The sequence below is a fragment of the Callospermophilus lateralis genome, unplaced genomic scaffold (assembly GCF_048772815.1).
Source record: "Callospermophilus lateralis isolate mCalLat2 unplaced genomic scaffold, mCalLat2.hap1 Scaffold_121, whole genome shotgun sequence".
Taxonomy (NCBI): Eukaryota; Metazoa; Chordata; class Mammalia; order Rodentia; family Sciuridae; genus Callospermophilus; species Callospermophilus lateralis.
In genome coordinates, this window is record NW_027512399.1 from 2597220 (window position 1) to 2620925 (window position 23706).

General features: G+C 36.2%; 1 protein-coding gene across 1 annotated transcript; it reads left to right on the forward strand.

Moving 5' to 3' along the window:
- Positions 1 to 293: 293 nt before the first annotated feature.
- LOC143387179 (splicing regulator RBM11-like) lies at positions 294 to 23476 on the forward strand. Its single transcript, XM_076841782.1, has 4 exons — positions 294 to 352; positions 11854 to 11922; positions 22408 to 22504; positions 23189 to 23476. The coding sequence occupies exons 1-4, from the start codon at positions 294 to 296 to the stop codon at positions 23474 to 23476; spliced, it is 513 nt and encodes a 170-aa protein (XP_076697897.1).
- Positions 23477 to 23706: the final 230 nt, after the last annotated feature.

Genomic DNA, 23706 nt, shown 5'->3' on the forward strand with positions numbered 1-23706 from the left:
TTATCACCTAGTCAGTCCCTATCAAATTAAAGCATTGATTAGGTTAAGATACTTGATCCAAACAATTTCACTCTAAACTTTCTTGCATTGTCTCCATGAGCTTTTATATATAAACCATAACAAATGGACTACTTGGTGGTAACTGTTGGCAAATGGGGTACAGACCAAGGAAGTGGGCCACTGGAAGCATACACTGGGGATTACATATCTTGTCTCTGGCCCATCCTGCACTTTCTCTGTGGCTTCCTGGCCACAGTAATCTGAGTAATTTTCCTCCACCACACCCATCAACCATGGTGTTCAGTCTCGGCTTTCAGTCCAGAGATGGAGCAAGAACTGAACTTCTGAAACCGTGAGCCCAAAATAATCTTTTCCTCTTTTATGTTGTTTTGGTCAGGTATTTTGGTCACAGTTACAAAATACAGACTTACACAATCACAGAGTCTAGTTTATGGAAGATGCAACCTTTGACACGTATCTTAAAGATTATGGGGCAATACCAATGGATTGCATAAAGTATGGCAAATGTGACAGTGAATGCTGGTAAGATCAGTGTTGTATTAGTCAAGGTTATATTGAGAAATAGAACCAAAAGGAGAATGGATGTGTGTGTGTGTGTGTGTGTGTGTGTGTGTGTGCATGCGTGTGCAAATGAAGACTTATTTGGAGGTTTTGACCTGCATGATTTTTATAGGGGTTGAGAAATCAGTGGTGTAATTCAGGCTAAGTCTGAAGACCTGAGAGTCAGATGATGTAAATTACAGTAGAAGAAAAGGAGCAGATGAGATGCGAAGTTCAGCTCAAGCCAGTGACACTGGAACAGGGGTCTGAATTTCTCCTTCTTTTGTTCCATTCAGGTCTACAATCTATTGGATGATACCTGCCATAGTTGTAACATGAACGTCTCCCAAAGATCCACACATGAAAGGACTTATTCCTGGAGTGGTTATGAGTAGGTGATAAAACTTTTGAGATGTGAGACCTAGTGGAAAGTCCAAAGGTCACTGAAGTCGTGTCTTTGGGGGGACCTGTGTGATCACAGCCCCATCCTCACTCTGTTTTGTTTCCTGGCTAAAAGAGAAGCAGTTTTTCCTCCAGGTGCTTTTACCAAGATACGGTGCCTTGCTCCAAGATCAAAGTAATGGGGCCAATATGTTACAGACTGGTACCTCAACAAATTTGAGTCCAAATAAAGGTTTCTTTTCTTCACAAGTTGATTATTTCAGGAATTTTGTTATAGTGAAAGAAAGCTGACTAATACAATGTCCAATGTTTTTTGGGGGGAAGACTGTCTATTATTACTGAGTTCACTGACTTGAGTGCTAATTTCATCTGGAAACATATTCCCTCAGAAATAATGTTCATTCTGGACACTCAGTAGCACAATCAAACTGATGCATAAAATTATCCATAATTTGTATAATGTATAGGGACCATTATTAGGCAAGAGGTAAGGTGACCCAATATTGTCCCAAGTTTGGGAGAGATGCTTCAGATTCTAAGGCCTTAGTTCCCTAAGAAGTTCCCTTTATTTCTTAAGAAGGAAATAAAGAGATGACATAGGCTGAGGGGGATCTGAGCAGATGGTGTGTAAGATACCCTACCTGGGTTAGATATTTTCATAAAAGAATACTTCCTGGGCAAGGCAAACCAATTCATTGTGGAGCAAGTGGAAAGAATTGCACAACTGATGCTTCTGAAGATTCAGAATTTATCATGCATTTTGCTAAAATCTATCTCACTATGTGTGGCTTCTCAAAACAAGAAAACTTGTCTAGTCTGAAAAGAAAAGAAAGCTAAAATGAGAAGTACAGCCAATATTAGGGGAGCAAAAATTCATAGTACAAGGTTAACTTCCTAGAAGTTTCCAAAGACTCTTGAGTCTTGCTGAAGCATTGGAGGGGTTGAACAGGGCAATTGTACTCTAAAATATGTGCTGTGGATACATCTTCCTTATGTGCATTTGGCCACCTGATTTCTCTAGCACCTAAAGAAAGCACTTTGTGTGCACACAGCTGTCTACCTCCAGGTGACCTATCTCTCTTTGTCTGGAAGCTTGTCCAGAGCCCTGGATAGGCTAGAGGGGGTAGTTAATATGCCAGGGCAACTCCTGACTGATGGGAGATGGGACTCCAAAAATAAATGGGCAGCCTCCCCAGCCTCCAGGGCGCTTTTGTTAGTCATATTTTCATCACTGTGATTGGAATAACTGGAAATAACAACTTAGAAAAGGAAAAGTTTATTTTGGCTCATGGTTTCAGAGGATTCAGTTCATGGTTCATTGACCCCATTGCTCTGGGCTTGAGGTAGGCAGAACATCATGGTGGAAAGGCAGAGTGGAAAAAAGCTACTCAGATAATGGTAGGCGGGGAGCAGAAAAAAGAAGAATTAAAAAAAAAAGAAAGAGGAGGAAGAGGAATGGGAGAAAAAGGAGGAGGAGCTGCTGCTGCTGATAGGGGAACAAGGTATTATCCCCAAGGATATGCTCCCAATGACCCACCTTCTCCAGCCATGCCCCACCAGTCTACCTACAAGTAGCACCCACCATAATAGTTCTTTTAAAGTATAAATCCATCAAATGATCAAATGAATTATTCCACTGATTAGGTTACTCCTCTCCTAATCTAATAATTTCAATTACTGCATTACATAGAAATTTTTTGGGGGCCCCTCATATCCAAACCATAATAAGCCTGGTTTACATCGGATCTCAGAAGATCCCTATAGGATGAACTCCCAGTTGCCCACAGCCATGAACTGTTCATTAATGGGTTCTTTGTCAGTTTTCTCCCGTTCTTGTATCACTTTCTCCTCTTCTTCACTTGTGCTTCTTGAGCCCACTTCCCAAATAATCTACCAAATGATCTATTCTCTCGTGCTAGAGCATTGCCATGCTGAGAAGGTCCTATCTTAGGAGGTGCATGGAAGAAGCAGCGTTCGTCACTAGGCCTGCTTGGCCATAGACTTCAGAAGTTTTAGAAAACAGCTGCAGTGCAGAAGTTGGGTGGTAGTAACAAGTGCAATGGGAGCAATCAGTGTCCAGAGAACAAGAACAAACAACTCAATGTCTAGAGGGAGTTTCCACTTCCTGCAGGTTTAGAGGAACAAATAGGGTAAAAGCGGCCACTGAAATGATGATGTTCTGAACTGTTGCAACCTGGAGAAGGGGACTGTCACTGTGGGAATGTCCTATATTGTGCAACTAGGCAACAATCTCTATGTTTGTCTGGGAAATGAAATGAGACACACAGATGAAGTTTTCCTTACACATTTGATAAAACATATTGCTGTAATGTACCTTTTAATAGGTGTCCATCTCAATGTATTTTATTGCTTCTGAAAAACTCACAGAGACTATGAGGCAGAGTTCAAGACGTAGCCAGCAGACACTCTCAAATCCTCCCTCGTATGGAGAACTGCTTGGAATGTGACTGAACAGAATAAAATTCAGGATATATTTGAATTTTTTTGTACTTGACTTTTGGGACTAACTCACAAGGGCAAGATTATTTTATTTTAATCCCTTAGGTTTTAATTTCTTTGAATTTATTTTGAGTTGTAAAAGGATAAACTCTGTTGCTTAATCCTTGTTAGTCTGCTTTCTCCCTGCAAATGTCCTAAGGAATTATATTAAAGTTGAGAAATCTTATACTGGCATTTTTACTACTGGAACATTCATAAATTTTATTCTTGCACTATCCCAAGGTGACTTGAATTCATTATATCACCTCTTGTTGCCTACATCAGCTATCATGTTGCGACATAATACAAATGCAAAATTGAAACTTATAATTCCAGTTTTCAATTCCAATTCCAATTCCTTGACCCTAGATGAAAAATTGAGCTTTGAATTTGAAGGCACAAAAATAAAAATAAAAATAAAACTCTGTGATTGTGAAACACAACAAAAAGCCTGCTAGCCAAGTGTTTTAGTCAGCCTTTTGGTTGCTGTAACCAAAATATCTGACAAGAACAATTTTAGAGGAGGCAAAGTTGATTTGGGCGTACATGGTTTCAGATTTCAGAGATCTTGGGCCATTCCTTGGGACTGGAGGTGGGGCAGAACATCATGGCAGAAGAATGTGGTGGAGGGAAGTGTCTCACAAGATGACCAGAAAACAGAGAGAGAGAGAGAGAGAGAGAGAGAGAGAGAGAGAGAGAGTGATTCCACTCACCAGAAACAAAATATATACACCAAACTCACACTCCCAGTGCCCATCTCCTCCAGCCACACTCTACCTACCTTCAGCCACCACTCAGGTAATCCCATCAGGGGATTAACTCTCTAATGGGGTTAAGGCTCTCATAACCCAATCACTTCTCCTTTCAATGTACTTGCATGGTCTTACACATGAGTTTTGGGGGCACACCTCACATCCAAACCATACACTCAGATTATAAGGTGGCTTTTTAAAAGAATTAAGAAAAACTGGAACAATTTGTGAGTATTGTGTCCTATTGAGCAGAGTAGACACACTGTCTTAGGAATGTGGCATCATACAAGTTAGGGACAGATTGAGGTAAAATTACAATTGTTAAAACTCTAGGATTTTCAGATTTTTATAGATATTTCCATATAATCAAGAAATGTGCACCATCATGTTTTGTAATTCAGTACCTCACATCTGTAAGTAACTAAAAGATAGGACAAGAGAAAAATTATTTGGGGGATACTGGTGGGATGGAAACACAAGGAGAGAGAACAGCTCTGTAACTGTAACATCTGTGGGTATTTTTTTTTTCTCTTAACCTATTGGATTTGATCTTTAGGCTAATGATCAATCAAGGGCAGGACCTTTCTTTTAGAAGGGATCTGCATTCTATCAGGGCTAACAGCATGAACCTTTAGAAGCCAACTTCACCAAAACAAATACTACATTTTTTCGATTACCTTCTATGACTATTAGCAAGCAGTTTATATTTTTCCTCCCAGGAAGCCATGAGATAGAATTGATAGAAACCAAAAAGTGAGTTTCAAGCTGACAAAGTAGTGCCCCAACTCAGAGACGTATGTTCCAGAACTAAGGAGCTGAGTATTTCTCTAAGAAAGCACCAAGTGCCATCCGAATGCTTGGGGATATGCAGATCTACCTACCCTGTAACTATTTAAATAACTCGTTAGGTAGACTAGGAATTCTTTAACATGAAATACTTTTGGTTAAATTCATCTGTCCCATCAAAAGCCATGAAATTCAGACCAACATTGATTCATTAGTTGTAAACATGCCCCCATACATTAGTTTTAAACATGCCCCTTGAACTACAATGGAGTTATGTCCCAAGAAACCCACTGTGAATTGGAAAATCTGAAGTTTAAAGTGCATTTAATACACCCAACCAACATCACGGTGTAGCAGCATGGTATGCCGGAGACTATTGATGGTTTACTCTCAAAAATGGCTGAGTGAGATGCATGGCTTGCTGTCTCAGAACAGCAATGAGAGAATAACATATTGTGAGCTCATGAAAAGATCAAAACTCAACATTCCAGGTACAGTTTCTACTGAAGATCTATCACTTCCACTCCACTGTAAAATTGAAAAACCATAAGTGAAACCATTGTAAGTCAGGGACTATCTGTATAATTTTGTCTCTATCATAAAAATCTAGAAATAAAGGTAATGGAAACAAAGAACAGTTGAATAGGCATTGGCAAGCATGATACACCTCTTCCAGATCCCCATGGAGGCAGAAGGCCTGGGGTGGCTGCCAACAGCAGGAGTTTACAGTGGATGGACCCAAGTGTCACTCAGCCTAAATCATCCTTTTACTGGTTACCCAACAGGCCAAACTGGCAGCTTCTCCTGAATATTCTTTTGCTCCAGGTATCTGCAAACTATGAGTCTAGAGTACTTTTATTATAGTAGTAGTATATTTGTAGTTTATAAACGTTTGAGGCTATACTTTTCTTTCTTCTGGGATTCTTCATGGTTTCTTCTCCTTTAGGTTTTGGCACTTAATGCATATGATATTCATTATATGTATTATAGTAAGCTTGGTTCAAACCCTAAATATACATCTTGTGAAAAACTAAAAGGCATCCCCTAGATTTCTAGGAACAACTAACATGGTCATTGCCATAGTTATCTTGTTTTTAAACTACTACTTCTAAAAAAGTACTACAAATAATATATGGCACTGTTCCAAACCTTGTTAACTCTCATTGAACTCAAAACTTTTTGAGTTCACACACTACAGTACTGACAGAAGATCTCTGAAGGCATAGCTGACTTTACCTTTATTCTGTACATATGACCTAGACTGATATTGCTGCAAAATACATAATTTGAAATTGAATATTAAACACTATCCTTTTTGTATTCTACCTCAAATAAGTCAGTCTTGAGCCATATCCAAAACAAACACTACATTTTTCTTGCTCCCCTTTATATTTTAGCCTCTGTATTTGTTTTCTTTCTCACGGTCCCATTCATTTCTATGAAGATCTAATGCATTTTGATTTTCCTAGTTTTCTGCTAATTATTGCCCTCTAGTGGTGGTAAATAAACATCTACCTCACAAAAACTCCATTGTTAGCTTTTAAGGTTTTAAGATTAGTTTCTTTCTTTTCTTTTCTTTTTTTTTAAACTTCATTAGCAATAGACTGAAGTAATTTTCAGCACAATTTTATGATTACTTCATTTAGAAACTCATCTAAATTCTTGAGGAGAATGTTAAGAATTTTTTCACATATTATGCAAAACCATGGATTTTCTGAAAAGAAATCATTGATCAATGAATAATATCAAATAAGTGTATTTTCCAATATATTGATTAACTTGGACAAATTTCATAGTAGTTTATCCTGCTTTTGTGTAATAGAAGAAATAATTTAAATCAGAAAGTTTAAAGGAGCCATTCTGAGTTATTTTATTTATTTTGTTTTGTTTCATTTAATGGTATTGAAAACTGACTTTTATAACCTATTTGTAAAATTCTGTGAGCCAAAATAATTTCTTCCATTCACAGTGATAAGATATCAGCTAAATACTTATACAAACACAAGTATGTGATTAAAAAATGTCTCTAAAAAAAGCTGTTAAATGCCACTCCTGCTATACATCTCAGGAGGGGTTCCCTGCCTGTGGGCAATCTAGGGAGTGCTCATTTCTTGAAGCAGAGTATGGACTTGACTTTTCCCCCATCTGTTCTCCAAAATACTCAACAGTATCAAATATGTCCAGCTAAGGTACATTATTGTAATGACCTTAACCTAACTAAGTAACTCCTAAGTAACTCCATTTTTAAAATAAACCTGCAGTTCCACAAGACATAGCCTACAGAGTCCTCCAATAAGAATCAGGCATAGCCTGATTAAGACAAGTCACTTTCCACAATTCTCATAAAACTCAGAGTGAAGTTACTGTCATTTGCCTTTGCCCTGATGAGAGTTAGAGATGAGAGATCAGGGTGGAAACCACCAAACCAGACATCCTGACCTGAGAATGTAAAATGTCACTAAGAAAACCAACAGCCGATAGGGACTTAAGGGGTGAGTAGAAGCCCCCAAATTTAATATAAATGACGGAACAAATGTAGGACATTCAGCCAGCCGACACTTATGCCCACATGCCTGATAACCTGATGAGGACCTGGACAGACATCCCAACTCTTCTCATCATCTGCTTGATCCTCTGCATCATCCTCACTACTCTCAAACTCTACAGACACATCTTGACCTTGATGAGAAAGGCAACTTCTCCATAGGACCCTCTCCTCAACTGGCCTTCAGCTCTACCCCTGGAGAGACCTCCATCAATTCCAGACCTGATCACTGCAGTCTGAGTGAGTGTGCATCTGCTGGACTTCAACCATAAGATTTTAGACTCTAGACCTGGCACTTAAGCCTAGCATGCAGAAGGAATGTCTTTCATGAGCCTGTCATGATTAGGTGTGTTGCAGTGCTTAGAATTAACTTAGAATTGTTTGTTTTGAATTGATTGTGTCTATTGCAGTGCCCAGCATGAAGGATTGTCATTTTCTTAAGAACCTATAAAATGAAATTGTATTGAGTGATTTGAGTGAATAAAGTATTGAAAAAGGCAGAAGCACATGGACATTCTTTATTTCTCCCCTGGACTCCATATGTTGCACCTTTGTCCATCACGACAATTTTAGGGACTGGCATTCAGGGCAAGCCCAGGGATGGAATATGGACACTGGTGTGATTCACAGAGATAATGGAAGAGTTCTAGTTTTGACATAGAAAGTAGGAAGAGAAGAGCAAAGGATCAAGAAGAATTTTTGATCAGTCCTTAATGCTTTGATTCTATGCCTTTAATAGAAGTTAAATGTCTATATCTTCTGGAATTAGGTCAGTAGAAGTTTGACTTTGCTTATATATAATTTATATAACTTATATATTGCTTTCTCTGTAACCACTTGTATATAACTAATAGACAATATATAATTAACTGATAATTGCTTTCTATGAATATAAAAATTCAAACAAAAATCCTCCACATAATAATTAGCTGGAATAATAGCCAAACCCTGTTTTTAAGGTTATTTACACCCCCCTCCAAAGCACCTATGTTTGAAACCCAAGAAGAGTACTATTGTCCAGAAGTAGCATTTAGTTTGTCTTTTGTTATGGTTTGGAAGTGAGGTGTCCCCCAAAAGCTCATGTGTTAAGCAATGCAAGAATATTCAGAGGCGAAATGATTGGATTATGAGAACCTTAACCCCTTCAGTGGATTAATCCCCTGATAGGTATTAACTGAGTGGTAACTGAAGGCAAGTAGGGTGTGGCCAGAAGAGGTGGGTCACTAGAGGCATGCCTTTGGGGCATATATTTGGTGAGCTGAACTGAGTCCCTCTCTGCTTCCTGGTCATCCTGTAGCTGCTTCCCTCCACCACACTCTTCTGCCATGATGTTCTGCTTTACCTAAAGCCCAGAGGAATGGAGCTGGCTGTCTATGGACTGAGACCTGTAAAGCTATGAGCCCCCAAACAAACTTTTCCTCCTCTAAATTTGTTCTTTTTAGATCTTTTAATCATGGCAACAAAAAAGCTGACTAAAACACATTTATAGTGCTAATGATTGGAATTATTTCTGTAGGTTTCCTTTGACATCTGCTAAGAAATAATGATGATTTTGTGTAATGATTCTATATTCATAACTTCTATTTGTCTTCCTCCCCAAAATGCAGGAATTCAGTACTAAAACACTTTAAAAATATGTTTTTCTTTTTTCTATTTCTCATTGCAAAAATAATTTTTGTAAGGTATTTTAGGCATTGTTATATTCAAGGTTGAAAAGGGCATGACAAGTCAAAATATTAACCTTAACTTTATGGAGAAGAATGTAGAATTAAATGATCTATTTATTGAGCACTTGAAAGAACTAAACCTGTTCCTACCTCCTAGCATGCAATCTGGGATACAAGGACAGTGGCCTCATGTTTATAAGAGGAATTTTAACTCACTCTTCCTGCTATGTCACTTTGTAGCACTCTATCCCTTACAATCTTAATAAACTAGTACAATAATGGGTAAGCAATAGGTATATTTGTCTTCTCAAAATCACATTTTTTCCCATAGGACAAGAAATATTCAGGTTCACCCTTGGCTAGGTAACTTGAATTTGAGGATTATATCAATTATCTGACTCAATGCATAAACATAGGCACAAAAATTTGGAAAACTGAGAGTACTCATATTATATTCTCATGTTAATATTGAAAACTACTAAACTGTGCTGTAGTGTTAAGTGTCAAGTGTTTATATTGAGAGAATGCCTGTCTATTTTCCATGCACCTTCTCATGATTGCAGATAGCACTCTTGAAATAAATGTGATGTATTAACATTGTTTCATAGTTCAGAGGAAAAAATCATATATACAAAGCATATGCAGGTATATAGAATAATCTTAATTACTTTAACCTCAACTTGTGAAAAAGCTATAAATTCCCATTTCGCATATGAAATGGCATAATTTTCATTGGTCCACAATTCTGTATTAAATATGGATTGGACATATATTTCAGACATTTGTTTTTTGAAGAAATATTAGATGCTCTATTACATATGGAATTAAAAACAACTAGCATAAGGCAATTTCTGAAAATTTTCTAAGTAAAAATAAAATTCAACTTAAATTCATGTTATTGCAATCCAATAATTTTTTATTGCACATTTAAGTATTCAATATTAATAAACAAAACTGTTTCAGGTTAGCAGTAAGAGGAATCCATACTGTTTACTTGATTGGAAGGTACTAGATCTCCCTCAGAAAATACAGTGACAGAACAGACGAGCTTTCTTTCAGGATATAAGGTGGCCATAAAGAGAAAATATTGGCATAAATGTGATTTTTAAAAATAAGCTTTCTTTTTCTATTTTAAATTAATTGTCTCCTAGCATGTATTTAAATATTTTTAGTGGTAAAAAAAATAACACAAATGACATAAAATATCAGTAATCTAAATGTTTTGGGGGGTCATTTGAAAACAAAATCAATGTTTTATATGGTATCTTTCCCCACCTGCTTGCTTTGATTTCCTTTTTTTTGCATCTCATGAATAAAAAGTATTTAGTTAATGACATCCCATCCTTTTAAGAAAATTACTATAATAAATTTGCCTCACTCAGCCTCTAAGATAATCAATGGTAGAAACGGAAGAAAATAAAATTTACAACAGCCACAGTGGTAAACTTTTCTGAATCTGAGAAAATGCTCTATAAACTGCAGGCTGATGGAAATAAGAAACCAATCAGTTCAGCTGTAGAAAGCAATAAGCTGTCCCCTTTTGATCCTTTGCTCTTGTCTTCCTGTTTTAGGATTTCAAAATCTTTATCAACTTGACAGCCATTCTTCTATTTCTTAGATTCAACTTCATCATATCAGCATCTACATGTCAACTCAACATCTTCTATATTGAGTTAGAGACCGTTTGTGTTCATCAGCTTTCCATTACTATAACAAATAGCTGGGATGGTCAACTTTCAAATACACATTGTTTATTTTGGCTATCAATTTTAGAGGCTCCAGTCCATGATCAGTTGGGTCTTTTGCTTTTAAGGCGGTGATGAAACAGTACATCGTGACAGAAGATTGTGGCAACACAAAGGGGCTCCCTCTTGGCTAAGAAGCAAAAGAGAGAAAGGGAACAGAGCCTGGGAGTCTCACTTCCCTTTCAAGGACAATTCTCTGGTGACCTAATGACCTCTCACTAGGCCATAGTGCTTGAAGTTTCTATTACCTCTGAGTAGTGCCAATGATTCTAACACATGGGCCTTGGGAGGACTTTTGAGTGATAAGAATTTGGGTGTAGCATCTATATTCCCATAAAACAAGTGGGAGAGAGCCAGAGGGCACTGGGGGGAAAATGTTAGCTTACTTTTTTTTTTAAATTTAGATGTAATGACTATAAGTTGAGTATTAGAAACAGCGGTGGGGTCAGACCACCAGTCATGGTGCACAGTGGGATTTTTAAAGATTCATATGTGCTTTTCACTCAGAATGTTAAAAACTCCAGTGGTATAGAGGGTAAATGAAGAAAGGGCACCTCTTGTCACTCTAGGACCCAAATTGAGAAACTTCTTCTAGTTAATGAAGGAGCACATGAAATCAGCACACACTCCTGACAGTATTCATGTTCAAGAAAAGAATAGGACCTGCACTCAGGGTGGTACATAATGGTTATAACCATTTCTTATTCCATGTGATTTGCTGAGCACTGAAGTCTGGGGAGAATTCTCCTCATTTAGTAATGAGGGACTTTTAATAGAGAGAATATTAAAATGCATGATAAAGAAACAAAATCATCATGAAGTTTCAGAGAAGTGAAGACTCTCAAAATTTTATATTGTAATAAACATTTATGACCATTTTTTACTATTCTTTTCAGAACACGGGATGTTTCAGCATTAATTAAGGACCAGGTGCTGAACTATGCTGAATTCAATGATTCTACAATGTAAGTTCTTTTGAAAGCCAAGCTCTCTAGCCAACAACTCTGCCTTATATTGTATTTTTCTTTCAAGCTTCAATAAAGTCATGCTTCAATTTCAGATTTGTTTAAGCAAGAGACATAAAGCTTTAACTGGGCAAAAGAAATAAGTGAATTGTTTTAAAGTAGTTAAGAATATGGCATTTCATTTTTTACTCATCTTAATAGGAAGTAGTTTTTTTAATTTAAAAATTTATTTAAATTCTGTTTGTTTTGTTTTTTGCTACTGATATCTGTCTTCTTAAAAAAAACCCCACTGCATTAGTTCTTTGCAAATATCTTGTCTATATTTTCTAAATAGTGCATACATTATGGAGAAAATACAACTGAATCTTGTGGAAATGTGGATCTGAAATAGAATGATTAGGCTATCAAAGAATAAAAAAGTAATTTTATCATATATAGCTGTTTCACACAGAATATTGTATGAAACCTCCATTTAACTTACCCAAATTTAATAGATTCGAAATTTGGACTAAATTACTGTACAGTCTTTGCATCGAGCCACATCTTTAGAAACGTTATGTTCAGATTTATACCAAGGAAGAATGATGATAAAATCAATTCCAAAAAAATAGGTAATCATGATAATGGTTCAGCATATTTCCATTCAAAAGTACTGTAGCAGAATTGCAGACCCTGAAAGCAAATCTTTAGTACCAAACATATGGTATTATACTGAGGCACTGGAACAAGTTCCATGAGACTTATATTCTGACTCTTCTCTTTAGAAAAAGGCATGTGTCTTTGGACAAATGAACTTGGGCTTCCTCTTCTCTGTGGTATCATTCTGGAGACTAATGTCTGCCACATAATAGCCTGAATAGGTAGTAGTTATGGTGATTATTAACCTTTTTCCGGGTCAGTCCTTTTGCTTCATTCTTTCATTCATCTACTCAGCTATTTATTAATATCTACTCCTGACATTGGATAATGAACATTTCTGGTGATAAACAAAGAAAATTTGATTAATGTTCTTTTCCTATTATTGCTTAGTTCTTTGAAACAGTTCAGTGAATTTATTGCCAGTGTTCCTCAGAAAAGTACACTATGATATCCGGCACAAATTCTTTCATCTGGTTCCCAACTACTTCTGTGGTACAGTGTATCAGAATGATTGTCAAAATTATACTTTGATGGGGAAGGAGAGGGGTAGAAGCTGTTGTTTAGGTAACTGGGGGGTCTGTGGGAGGAAAGTGGTGAAGGGTATCAGTCCGTCAAAAATGTAGACCTAAGATTTCGTCACCTGTAGCTGCTTCTCCATTTTCATGTACAACACACAGTCTGATCTTCTGAGCTTTTATTTATTATATAAATATTATATATAATATAGTTAAAATATTTTTACACCTTTATGACTTACAAATAACAATGTGATACATGTATATGAGGTATAAGGATCAAATAAGAGTAATGAACATTTTCATCTCATTAAATATTAATTATTTCTGTGGGTTGCAGACATTCTTATTGTTCTAGTTATTTTAAAGTCTATCACAAATTGCTGTAACCAATCATTACCCTCCTTGGCTATAGAAAACCAGATATAATTACTTTTATTTGAACTTTAGTGACTCTTATCTAATGTCTTCCCCCTCCTTCTCACTCTATTCCACTCTATCATTCTATGAGAGACATTTTAGTTTTTTTTTTTTTTAAGTGGGTTTAAACTCATGGTGTTTGTCTTTGTCTAGCTTATTTTATTTAACACAATGACCTCCAGTTCCATCTAGGTTGCTATAAATGACAGGATTCAGCCTTTCTATGACTGAAAACATTCCATTGCATTTATTTGCCCCATGTGTCTTCTCCATTCATCTACTGATATATACCCTGATTGATTATGGTTCTTGACTATTGTAACTAGAACTACAAAGAATGTTTGGAATACAGGTATTTCTGATCTGATAATTTAGTTTTCTTTTTTAACATTCTTACTATGGAGATACCAATATTTTTATTTTCTGAATATGGTATTTATCTTAATCACTTTTACTACTGTGCATTTATTTTGAGGATGGAAGTTGGAGCAAATTACTCATTGATTTGTACTAAAATATCTTGTGACAGGGTCCTGACCTTTGCCCCCATCTAGAAATGGACTTTTAAACACAATTAATTTTTTAAAAACTATATTTTAAGAATTTCTAGTTAATAGAACACACTTTTTTTAGACCAAAGTATTGTATAGGTATTTGGATTTTTTTTTAAAGTACAGTACTTGTCTGGACTTAAAGGCTTGGTTAGTTGAAGCAAAATGCCTTATCATAATAAATGTTGCTTAAGAGTTACTAAATTTTTACCAATTAGTAATTTTTTTTCAAAATATAATGCCAGATTCTTTATATAAACAGGAAAGTTTATTTGTTATTAAAGGACCCAAAACACATCAAAATGGTATAAGGATTTTATTAAACCGAAAACATCTGAACAAACAGAAGCCACAGGAAGAAACTTTATCTCAATTTCCCTTTCCTGACATCCAAAACCACCCAAACTTACAGCTTCCATAAATCCCCCACTGAGGGAGGTTCCTGTTCAACTTTTAGACTGATCTCTATTACTGGATGTGAATAATCAGCTGCTATAGTTCATCCATTTGAGGAGTTCCTGGCCAGGACGAAGGCTGCCAATCAGCACTGGTATGAAAAATTGTGTAAATGAGCCCAGCAGCCCTTCCAGACTTTCCCCCTGAAGCCCTTAACACCCTTTCCTTTGTTAAGTGGGTAGAAAAGCACTTGCACCTGGCTGTTTGGGAAGCCACTCCTCACAGAGTACTGCACCTGTGTGAATTAAACTTTTATCCTGTATGACTGCTAATTTTTGTACCTTGACAGAGTCACCAGGTCAAACATAATTCTGAGTGTTTCTGTGGAGGTGTCTGAGATGAGCTTAACATTTTAGTTAATTGATTGAGTAGAGCAGATTGCTCTCCATAATGTGAGTAGGCCTCTTGCAATCAGTTGGAGGCCTGAATGGAAAGAACTAATCCTGCCTGAAATATTAATTTTTCTGCTTGGCTGCCTTTATGCTGAAACAACAGTATCTTCAGGCCTTCGGACTAGAGCTACATTATTGACTTTCCTGGTTCTCAGGTCTTCAGACTGAGCTCTCTTTTGACTGCCCTGAGTTTCTAGCTGGTCTATTGACAATCTTGAGACTCGTCAGTATTCATGATTGTGTGAGCTAACTCCTTATAGTAACTCTCTTTACCCATAAAACTGCACACTGATTCTCTGAAGAACTCTGATAAATCCTGCTAATCTATCTATTTATTGTCAATCAAATTGTGGACCCTGACCACCCAGAAATGATTTAGCAGGGAAATATTTTCCCTCCAAATGTTTTGAGAACAAGGAAAGTTCTCAAAGTATGGTCAGGACTTCCTGCTTATTCTGGAGGCTGCAGATGAAATCTAGGGAACTCTGATCAAACTGAAAAAGCTAAGCTTTCCCACAGGTCATTCTTCTGGGTCTCTGCTCAGAATCTGGTGGAGCAAGGTAAAAACAATCTTTACTTGCCCTTTACAAAAGAGAAATTTCCAAAATTTAGATTTACAATTTTTTTATTGTTGTTGTTTAGAACAAGTTCTTTGACTGTTCTGACTTGGTTTGATTAGTACTTCAGAGGCTTCCAAGAGATAGCCACTGTATCCATTTGTCTCTCTCTTGTGCTATTATTCTGTCTTATACTAAGTGTACTTTGTTATAAAAAATGAGAATCAAAGGGTAAAACACAGTCAAAGGTACTATATGTATATTGTTTTAGTTGGCCTCACAGACACATTATCTAGAGGGAAAATACAGACCTATCCCATCAGTAGCCCCCAAACCTCTTTCTTGCGATGAAATTGAAGAACTGGTTTAATTATAGATTTCCTTTTACAACAGGGTGTTCTTATCCTCACCTTTTCACCCCACACTACTTCAGTCTTTTCAGTGAAGAAATAAAGGACATTGGATTCAGGAGGAAGTCAAATCTATTAATTTGTGCAAAAAGTATGAACCATAAACTCTTTCATGATCCCTCACTACTCCATGGTCTTTGCCATGGTCCTTACTTCAATCCAGCTCTCATTCCTCTTCAGTGATGGAGATCTCCAGTCTATTCCACATGATTGCCTTACATCTATAGAAGTGTGCTCAAAGCTGAAAAAATTATTCTCTCAGACACTTCCTTAGACTTAACCCTCTTCTTCAATATCCCTTGCAAATGAAATTTTTAGGGAAACACAATCTGCTGGCTGATTCATGGATCAACTTGTTTGGACCAAGAAACACCAAGATTGCTGCTAAAACATTATTTCTTAGTGTTGGTGAGACTGTTTCTAAAAGAAATAGCATTTTAATTGGTAGTCTGACAGAAGAAGATCGTCTTTGCTGATAGGGGTGAACATCATCCAATTTGTTGAGGGCCCGAATAGTATAAAAGGGTGGAAGAATGAATTTGCACCCTGTATAAATTAAGACATTCATATTCCCTGCTCACAGACACTGGAACTCTGGGTTTTCAGGCCTATGGACTTGAATTGGGATTGACACAATTGCATCCCCCACCCCCAACACACATTCATACACCATTTTCAAGCCTTTGGACTGGGACTTAGACTTAGATCCTTATCTCTCCTGGTTCTTGGGCCTTTAGACAGACTGAATTATACTGTTGGTTTCTTGGTTCTCCAGCTTGCAGATGGCAGATGATGGTGTCTCCGGCCTCTATAAACTTGAAAGCCAATTCCTATAATAAACACCTCTCTCTCTCTCTCTCTCTCTCTCTCTCACACACACACACACACACACACACACACACACACACACACTTATACAGACATGGACTAAGTAACATATCCATCAGGAGTGAACCATATATAAGGCAACAGTCCCATAGGATTACAATGGAACTGAAAAATTTCTATTGCCTGCTGACATTGCAGCCATTGTAACATCATTGAGCAGACTCACATGATGTATTACTTGTGTAAACAGACCTTCTGCCTTCCAATTGTATAAAGGTATAGCACACGACAATTATATACAATATAAAATATGTGTTAATGATAACAACGAGGTCACTGGCTTATGTATTCATTATTCTACGTTTTTTTATTGTTATTTTAGAGTGTACTTCCTCTATTTAAAGAAAATAGTTAACTGTATCTAACCTCAGGTAGGTCCTTTAGAAGGTATTCTAGAAGTCATTGCTATTATAAGAGGTGATAGCTTCATGCATGTAATCATCTCTGAAAACCTCCCATTGGTAGAAGAGATAGAGGTAGAAAGCAGTAATAGTGATGATCCTAACCCTGTGTCTGCCTAGGCTAATTCATATCTCAGTTTAAAAACCAAAAAAAAAATTTAAAACTTATTGAATATGACAAAAGAATATTTTTGTAAAGACGTGCATTGTTTTGTTTCATTACAAAAGTCAAAATTTGTAAGTTTAAAAAAGTAAAATATTTTGATAAACTAAGTTTAATTTATTTAGCATTAAAGAAAATTATTTAATACATTTACTGTAACTTCAATGTACATGGTTAACAAAGTCTACAGTAGTGTGATGGTTTGGATGTGAGGTGTCCCTCTAAAAGCTCTTGTGTGAGACAAATCAAGGTTCAGAGGAAAAATGATTGGGTTATGAGAATACTAATCTAATCAGTGAATAATTTCCCCTGATGGTATTAACTGAGCTGGGAAAACTGGGTGGTAACTGAAGCATGTAGGTTGTGGCTGGACGAGTGGGTCACTGGGGGCATATATTTTGTATCTGGTGAGTAGAATCTCTCTGCCTCCTGATCATCATATGAATTGTTTACCTCCACCACACTCTTCTACCATGATTTTCTGCCTTATCTTGGGCCTAGAGGGATAGAGCCAGCTGTCTATGGACTCAGACCTCTGAAACCATGAACCCCTAAACAAACTTTTCCTCTTCTAAAATTGTTCTTGTCAGGTCTTTTAGTCACAGCAGCAAAAAAAAAAAAAAAAAAAAAAGAGAAAAGAAAAGAAAAAAAAGCTATCTAAAACAAGTAGTCAATGGTAACAGCCTAGGCCTTCACATTTACTCATGAACATAGTACTCACTGAGTCACCCAAAGCAAATTCCAATCCTATAAGCTGTATTCATTGTGTCTTAATAAATGTAGCCATTTTTATAATTTGTACCCTGCTTTTACTGTATCTTCTCTGTATAGACACAAAAATAACATTATGTTACAATTGTCTATAGCATTAGGTATTCAGCCTAGCATGCTGTACCAGTGTATAGCCTAGGAGCAACGGTCTATACCATATAGCCTAGCTATATAATAAGTTATTCCATGTATTTATTTGTCACATGCTCTGATATTTGCACAATAATAAAAAATGCCTAATTACACTTTCCTCAGAATGGATCTCCATCATTAAATGACATATGACTATATATCTGTAGATAACATATATTCATACATTTAGCCACACATGTATCCTATTGGTTTTGTTTTTTCCGTGTACTCTAATGTATATAATAACTGGTTACACAATAGTTTTTTCACAAGAAACACCTGAGGCATACTCTTTGCCTTCTCTAAGATCAGCTCATTGTCAAAATCCTAGTTTTACTAGCTCTTATGCTTTGTCAAAGGAGAAAATTACCATATTTACTGATTCCAGACATAGTTTTGAAGTTTTGCATGTTATTGGGACAATTACAAGTCTTAGATTCTTGGCCTTTGCCAGCACTCCTATTGCTAGTGGACATTAATATGCTGACCTATGATAGACTATTCATCTTCCTACTGAACTTGCTATTGTTCAGCACATACCAATAAAACTAATAATCTCTAAGAAACAATGGGGCTTAAAAAGCTGCTGAAAGTATCCTGCATTTGTCCTTGATATTACTATCAGGCAAGTATTGAACAACCTGAAAAAGACAAATGGCTATCAAAGGCTGCCAAACAATGATTAGATGTGTTTATTATACATTGGAACAAATGCACATGCTGTAGCTCCCTATCCTTTGACTTTTATCTCCCATCTAATAGGACATATGTAAAAAAGAGAGGAGGTCAGGAAACTTAATGACAATTGGTTCTGTCCTAAAATCCCAAACATTCTGACCAAGCCACTTCCCAATGCATTGTTTGTTAATCTCAACAAGTTTCTGGAAGTTATCATCATATTTCATGGAATTATTTAAGACACATTCTGCTCTTGGCAGTAGTCCAAGTATACTCTAAAAATTTATCTCCAGCCTTTGCATATTCTTACTCTTTGGTTATTGTCTGTCTGTTTGGTGGACTAACTGAAACTATCAAACCAGATATGCTGATTCTAAAATAGTGGTGAAAAAAATAAAAACTGAGGTTTTCCCTTATTTTGGCATTCCTTTATAGATCAAATCAGATCAAGCCACGTTACTGTAGAAATAATTTTGATGAAAAATACTAGGGTAGTCATTGAAATTTAATATCTCCTATCATTCTCAAACCTCAGAAGCAGAGAAGCATTACCTCTCTCCTCTTTCTCCTTTTATAAAAATCCAGTCCAACACTGGGTGTGGTGGCACATCCCAGCAGCTCTTGAAGGTGAGGCAGGAAGAACCCAAGTTCAAAGTCAGCCTCAGCAACTTAGTGAGGCTGAAACAACTTAGCAAGATCTTGTCTCAAAATAAAGAAAGAACTAGTGCCGCAGCCCGGCTGGCTGGGCAAAATAACCGGGGGGTGACGAATGACTTGTGTACGTTGATGCAGCAGGAATGGAAGCCCTTTATTGTAGGATAACAGAGGTATTTATACATTTTGCACAGCTTATCTTAATTAGCATAAACTAGATACAGCAGTCAACCAATCAGGAATCTTCACACTTAATGGCTCGCTTTTGTTACTTTACAAACTATTCCCTCTGGCATTTTGCCAGGCGCCATCCAGACTTGTTTACAGACTCTAACAAACTAGGAATGTGGTTCAGTGGTTAAGTGCATGCCCCTGGGTTCAATCCCTGGTACACTCACACACATGCAAATCTAGACTACCCAAATAGGAGACATGGATTCACCCTGTTTGAATTAGCTTTTGGTTGTCCTATAGCCAGGCATCTCTAAGCCTCTCATTCCAGGATTAAGCAAGCATTATTGGATTTTCAATGAAGAGTTGTTATGATGTCTATTTATATACTATATATATATATATATATATATATATATATATATATATATATATATATATATATACTTGGAATGTATCATCAACAGGTATAAAAAGTGTGGCTTCTACCCACTGACAAATCCTGCCATCTTTTTCAATGAGGAGATAGAGTACATATCAAAGTTTCTATTTATTTATTTTAAATAAATGTTATAGTGTATATTTAAGGTATACAACAGAGGGCTATGGGACACATAGAAATGCTACAATAATTACTATAGTGAAGCAAATTACTGTGTTCATCATCTCATAGTTACCTTTGTGTGTGTGTGTGTGTGTGTGTGTGTATGTGTGTGTGTGTCTGTGTACGGCAAACTCTACTCATTTAGCAGAAATCCCTAATGCAATTCAATTTTTCCAACTATGGTTTCTCATGTCGTACACTAGTCTCTAGACTCGTGCATCCTAAATCTTTGTAATTTCTATCCCTTGACCTATATCCATTTTTCCATTTCCTCTGAATCCTAACCCAGGTAACTGTTCTCTAAACTCTGTATGTTTGACTTCTATTTTGGATCCCACAATCAGAGAGATTATGAAATATTTTTTTCTTTGTCTGGCTTATTTCATTTAGCATAATGTTTTCTAGGTCCATTCATGTTGTGACAAATGACAGAGTCTCCTTTTTAAGGCTCAATAATATTCCATATTAAACATACACACACCACAGTTTCTGTATCATTTGTCCACCGATAAACACTTAGATTGTGTGCATATCTTGGATATTGTGAATAACGCTGAAATGAACATGGGAGTACAGATATCGCATCAAGGTGCTAAATACATTTCCTGTGGGTGTATACCTAAAAGGACAATTGCTGATGCACATGATAGTTCAATTTTTAATTTACTTAGGAATCTCCTACTTTTTTTCCACAATAGCTGCATTAATCTACATTATCACCCACAGTGCGAAAGGGTTTTTTTTTCTCCACATAGCTAATATTTGTTCTTTCCTGATGTTTTGGTACTAGGTATCCTACTGGCTGTGAGGTTATATCTGACAGTACTTTTGATTTGCATTTTTTTCATGAGTAATGTTAAGCACCTTCTCATTAACATCTGACTATGTGTCCAAAGATTCACGTGGGAAAAATACTGGTTTTAGACAATTGACACTTGTTTTCATAATGCAGCTTATCTCACCTCTGCTGTGGAGTCTTCCCTACTCTGTAATTTCCCTTCACCTTTCACCTTGTCTCCTAACTGGGCTCCCATATTTTTCTTCTTCCTCTCACTAATAAATATTTTTATCTTTCACATCCTTTCTTCCTGTTCATTTTTTTAACCCCACTGTTATATGAGAGCTACTCTTTTTAAGGTGATGAGAACTTTCTGATCAGCCATTCAGCAGCCTCAATGTTTATTCAGTTTACCCCTATGGAACAACTTATATTTTTCTAATTTCTTTCTTAATGAAGTATGGACTTCTGACTTCTACTGACTTCTGGGATACTACTCTCAGTATTTATAAATGGAGTCTCCCCCATCCATCTGACTACATTCTGTCATTTCTTCCCATCTTCCAGTGCTGATTTCAGCCTCCCTTAGAGTATGCTTCCTAGCCTAAGGATTAGTGGTTAGCATTAAAATTAGGGTATACTATAGAGCTAGTAGACTATTGAAGAGTAGCTGCAGAACCTAGCCAGGATTTATAACATCTCCATAAGAGCAATGATCACATGTATAAATGAAATTTGGGGAACACCACAGTTTTTTAATTAGAGATGTTTTGATTATCTTAATGCCTGGAAGATATCAGTCAACATGTTTATGTTAACATTAGTAGTCCATTTAGGAAGGAGTACAGTATATATATTTACATAGTAAAGATACTTTAAAAATAAATTGATGATAATTTCTCCCTCTTTGTTTTTATATCTGTAGAAGATTGAACTGTATGTCCAGTGATGATTAATGACTTGCTATTGTTCTGTTACTATCTAAATGTTGTATGTCTTTATATAAATACAAGCACTGGTCTAACATTTTCATATCAGAAAACCAAATGTGACTCTGAATGTTGAAATTTCAATATTTAGTAATAAATAATTAATTAATGTATTGTTTTGACACTACATTATCAATATAATAACATTATTTGCATGTGTTTGTTAAAGATATTTAATTCTAACTGCTACCAGAGAAGATCTTTCTGTCTCTGTTTCTGATTATGGACAACCCTCATTAAGTTGTTAAGAGAAAAGAATATTTGTACCTAAGAATTTTAAGGATTTTTTTTTGCTTTCCATTTTATTTCTCAAAAGGAATGAAGAAACCTTGGGCAGATCTTCCTTTCCCATGCAGTTTTTTCCCATTAATAATACTGCTTTACCTCAAGAATATTTTTTCTTTCATAAATTGGTAAGTTTGATACCCATTTAGTTTAGCATATATATGACACAAATTTATGAAGAACATGAAAAACATTCATAGTATTTGGTGCTCATATAGTTAATATTAATGAACAACCATTCATTACCTGAAACTATGAAAGTATTTTTCCCAACATATTCCATTCTATTCTCTCTCTCTCTCTCTCTCTCTCTCTCTCTCTCTCTCTCTCTCTCTCTGTCTCTCTCTTTCTCCCCCCCTCTCTGGTAGAGATGGAAGTGAGTTGAAAGACAAGTTCAAAGTATCACAGTTTATTTCTAATCTGCTGTGAGTAGTTACAAATTTTAGTTATCATGTCTCTATCATATATTGAGATTAATATATTTGTAAAATTTTTTATCTGTTTCATTTTATTCTTATATTGTGGCTCCTAGAAGAGTTAAAACTACATATGTGGTTTGCAGTATATTTCTTTGATAATCTATATTGTAGTAAACTAATAAACCTTTAAATGTTTATGTTAAGGATTTAAGGAAGCTCCCACATTCCTACTATGAAGTCACTGCCTTTCTTATACCAAAATACCATTTGATTTACTCATGACTATTTGCATAATTCATGTTACTTTTAACAAGCATTAGACTTTTTAATGTGCATTTAACTTAGCATTTTGGATTTGTTTTGGTATATAAGTTGACTTTTTTTCCCCCACAGCAGCGGCATGCACATAATCCAGTGCTGCAGCTTCCTTTCTATGAGATGACAGCCCAACTTCCCAGTAGCACGTCTGGGTCTTCCTCACTGAGTCATGTTCCAGATCTAGATGCTGGACCTAGCTCCTATGAATGGACTATCCAACAACCAAGTGACTCTGACCTTTATCAGATGAATACCCGAAAGAGGCAAAAGCAAACCAGTGACAGTGATAGTAGCACAGAAAACAATAGAGGAAATGAATTCAGCCAAAAATTCCGAAATTGTAAGAAAAATAAAAGATATTAGTATTACCTTCAGATAATATGTATCTTCATTGATCGCAATTCTGTTTAAAGAAAACTGACCAATTTCTTGAGTGTCTTGTCGTTTTTGAAATATATGAAAACATGACTTATCTGATTTGCTATTCAATTTTTGCCTCAAATGATAAAAGCTTTTAAAAATAATATAATGTACTACTTTTGTATGTCATAATATATTTGACCCATTGCCAATAAAAATATACTTTGTATCAT

Excerpts from the sequence above, each read along its gene's own strand:
- LOC143387179 (XM_076841782.1), top strand. The coding sequence starts at position 294 with ATGGTGTTCAGTCTCGGCTTTCAGTCCAGAGATGGAGCAAGAACTGAA. Across the intron at positions 353-11,853 it reads AGAACTGAACTTCTGAAACC|AACACGGGATGTTTCAGCAT; the intron begins GTGAGCCCAAAA and ends TATTCTTTTCAG. Across the intron at positions 22,505-23,188 it reads ATTTTTTCTTTCATAAATTG|CAGCGGCATGCACATAATCC; the intron begins GTAAGTTTGATA and ends TTTCCCCCACAG.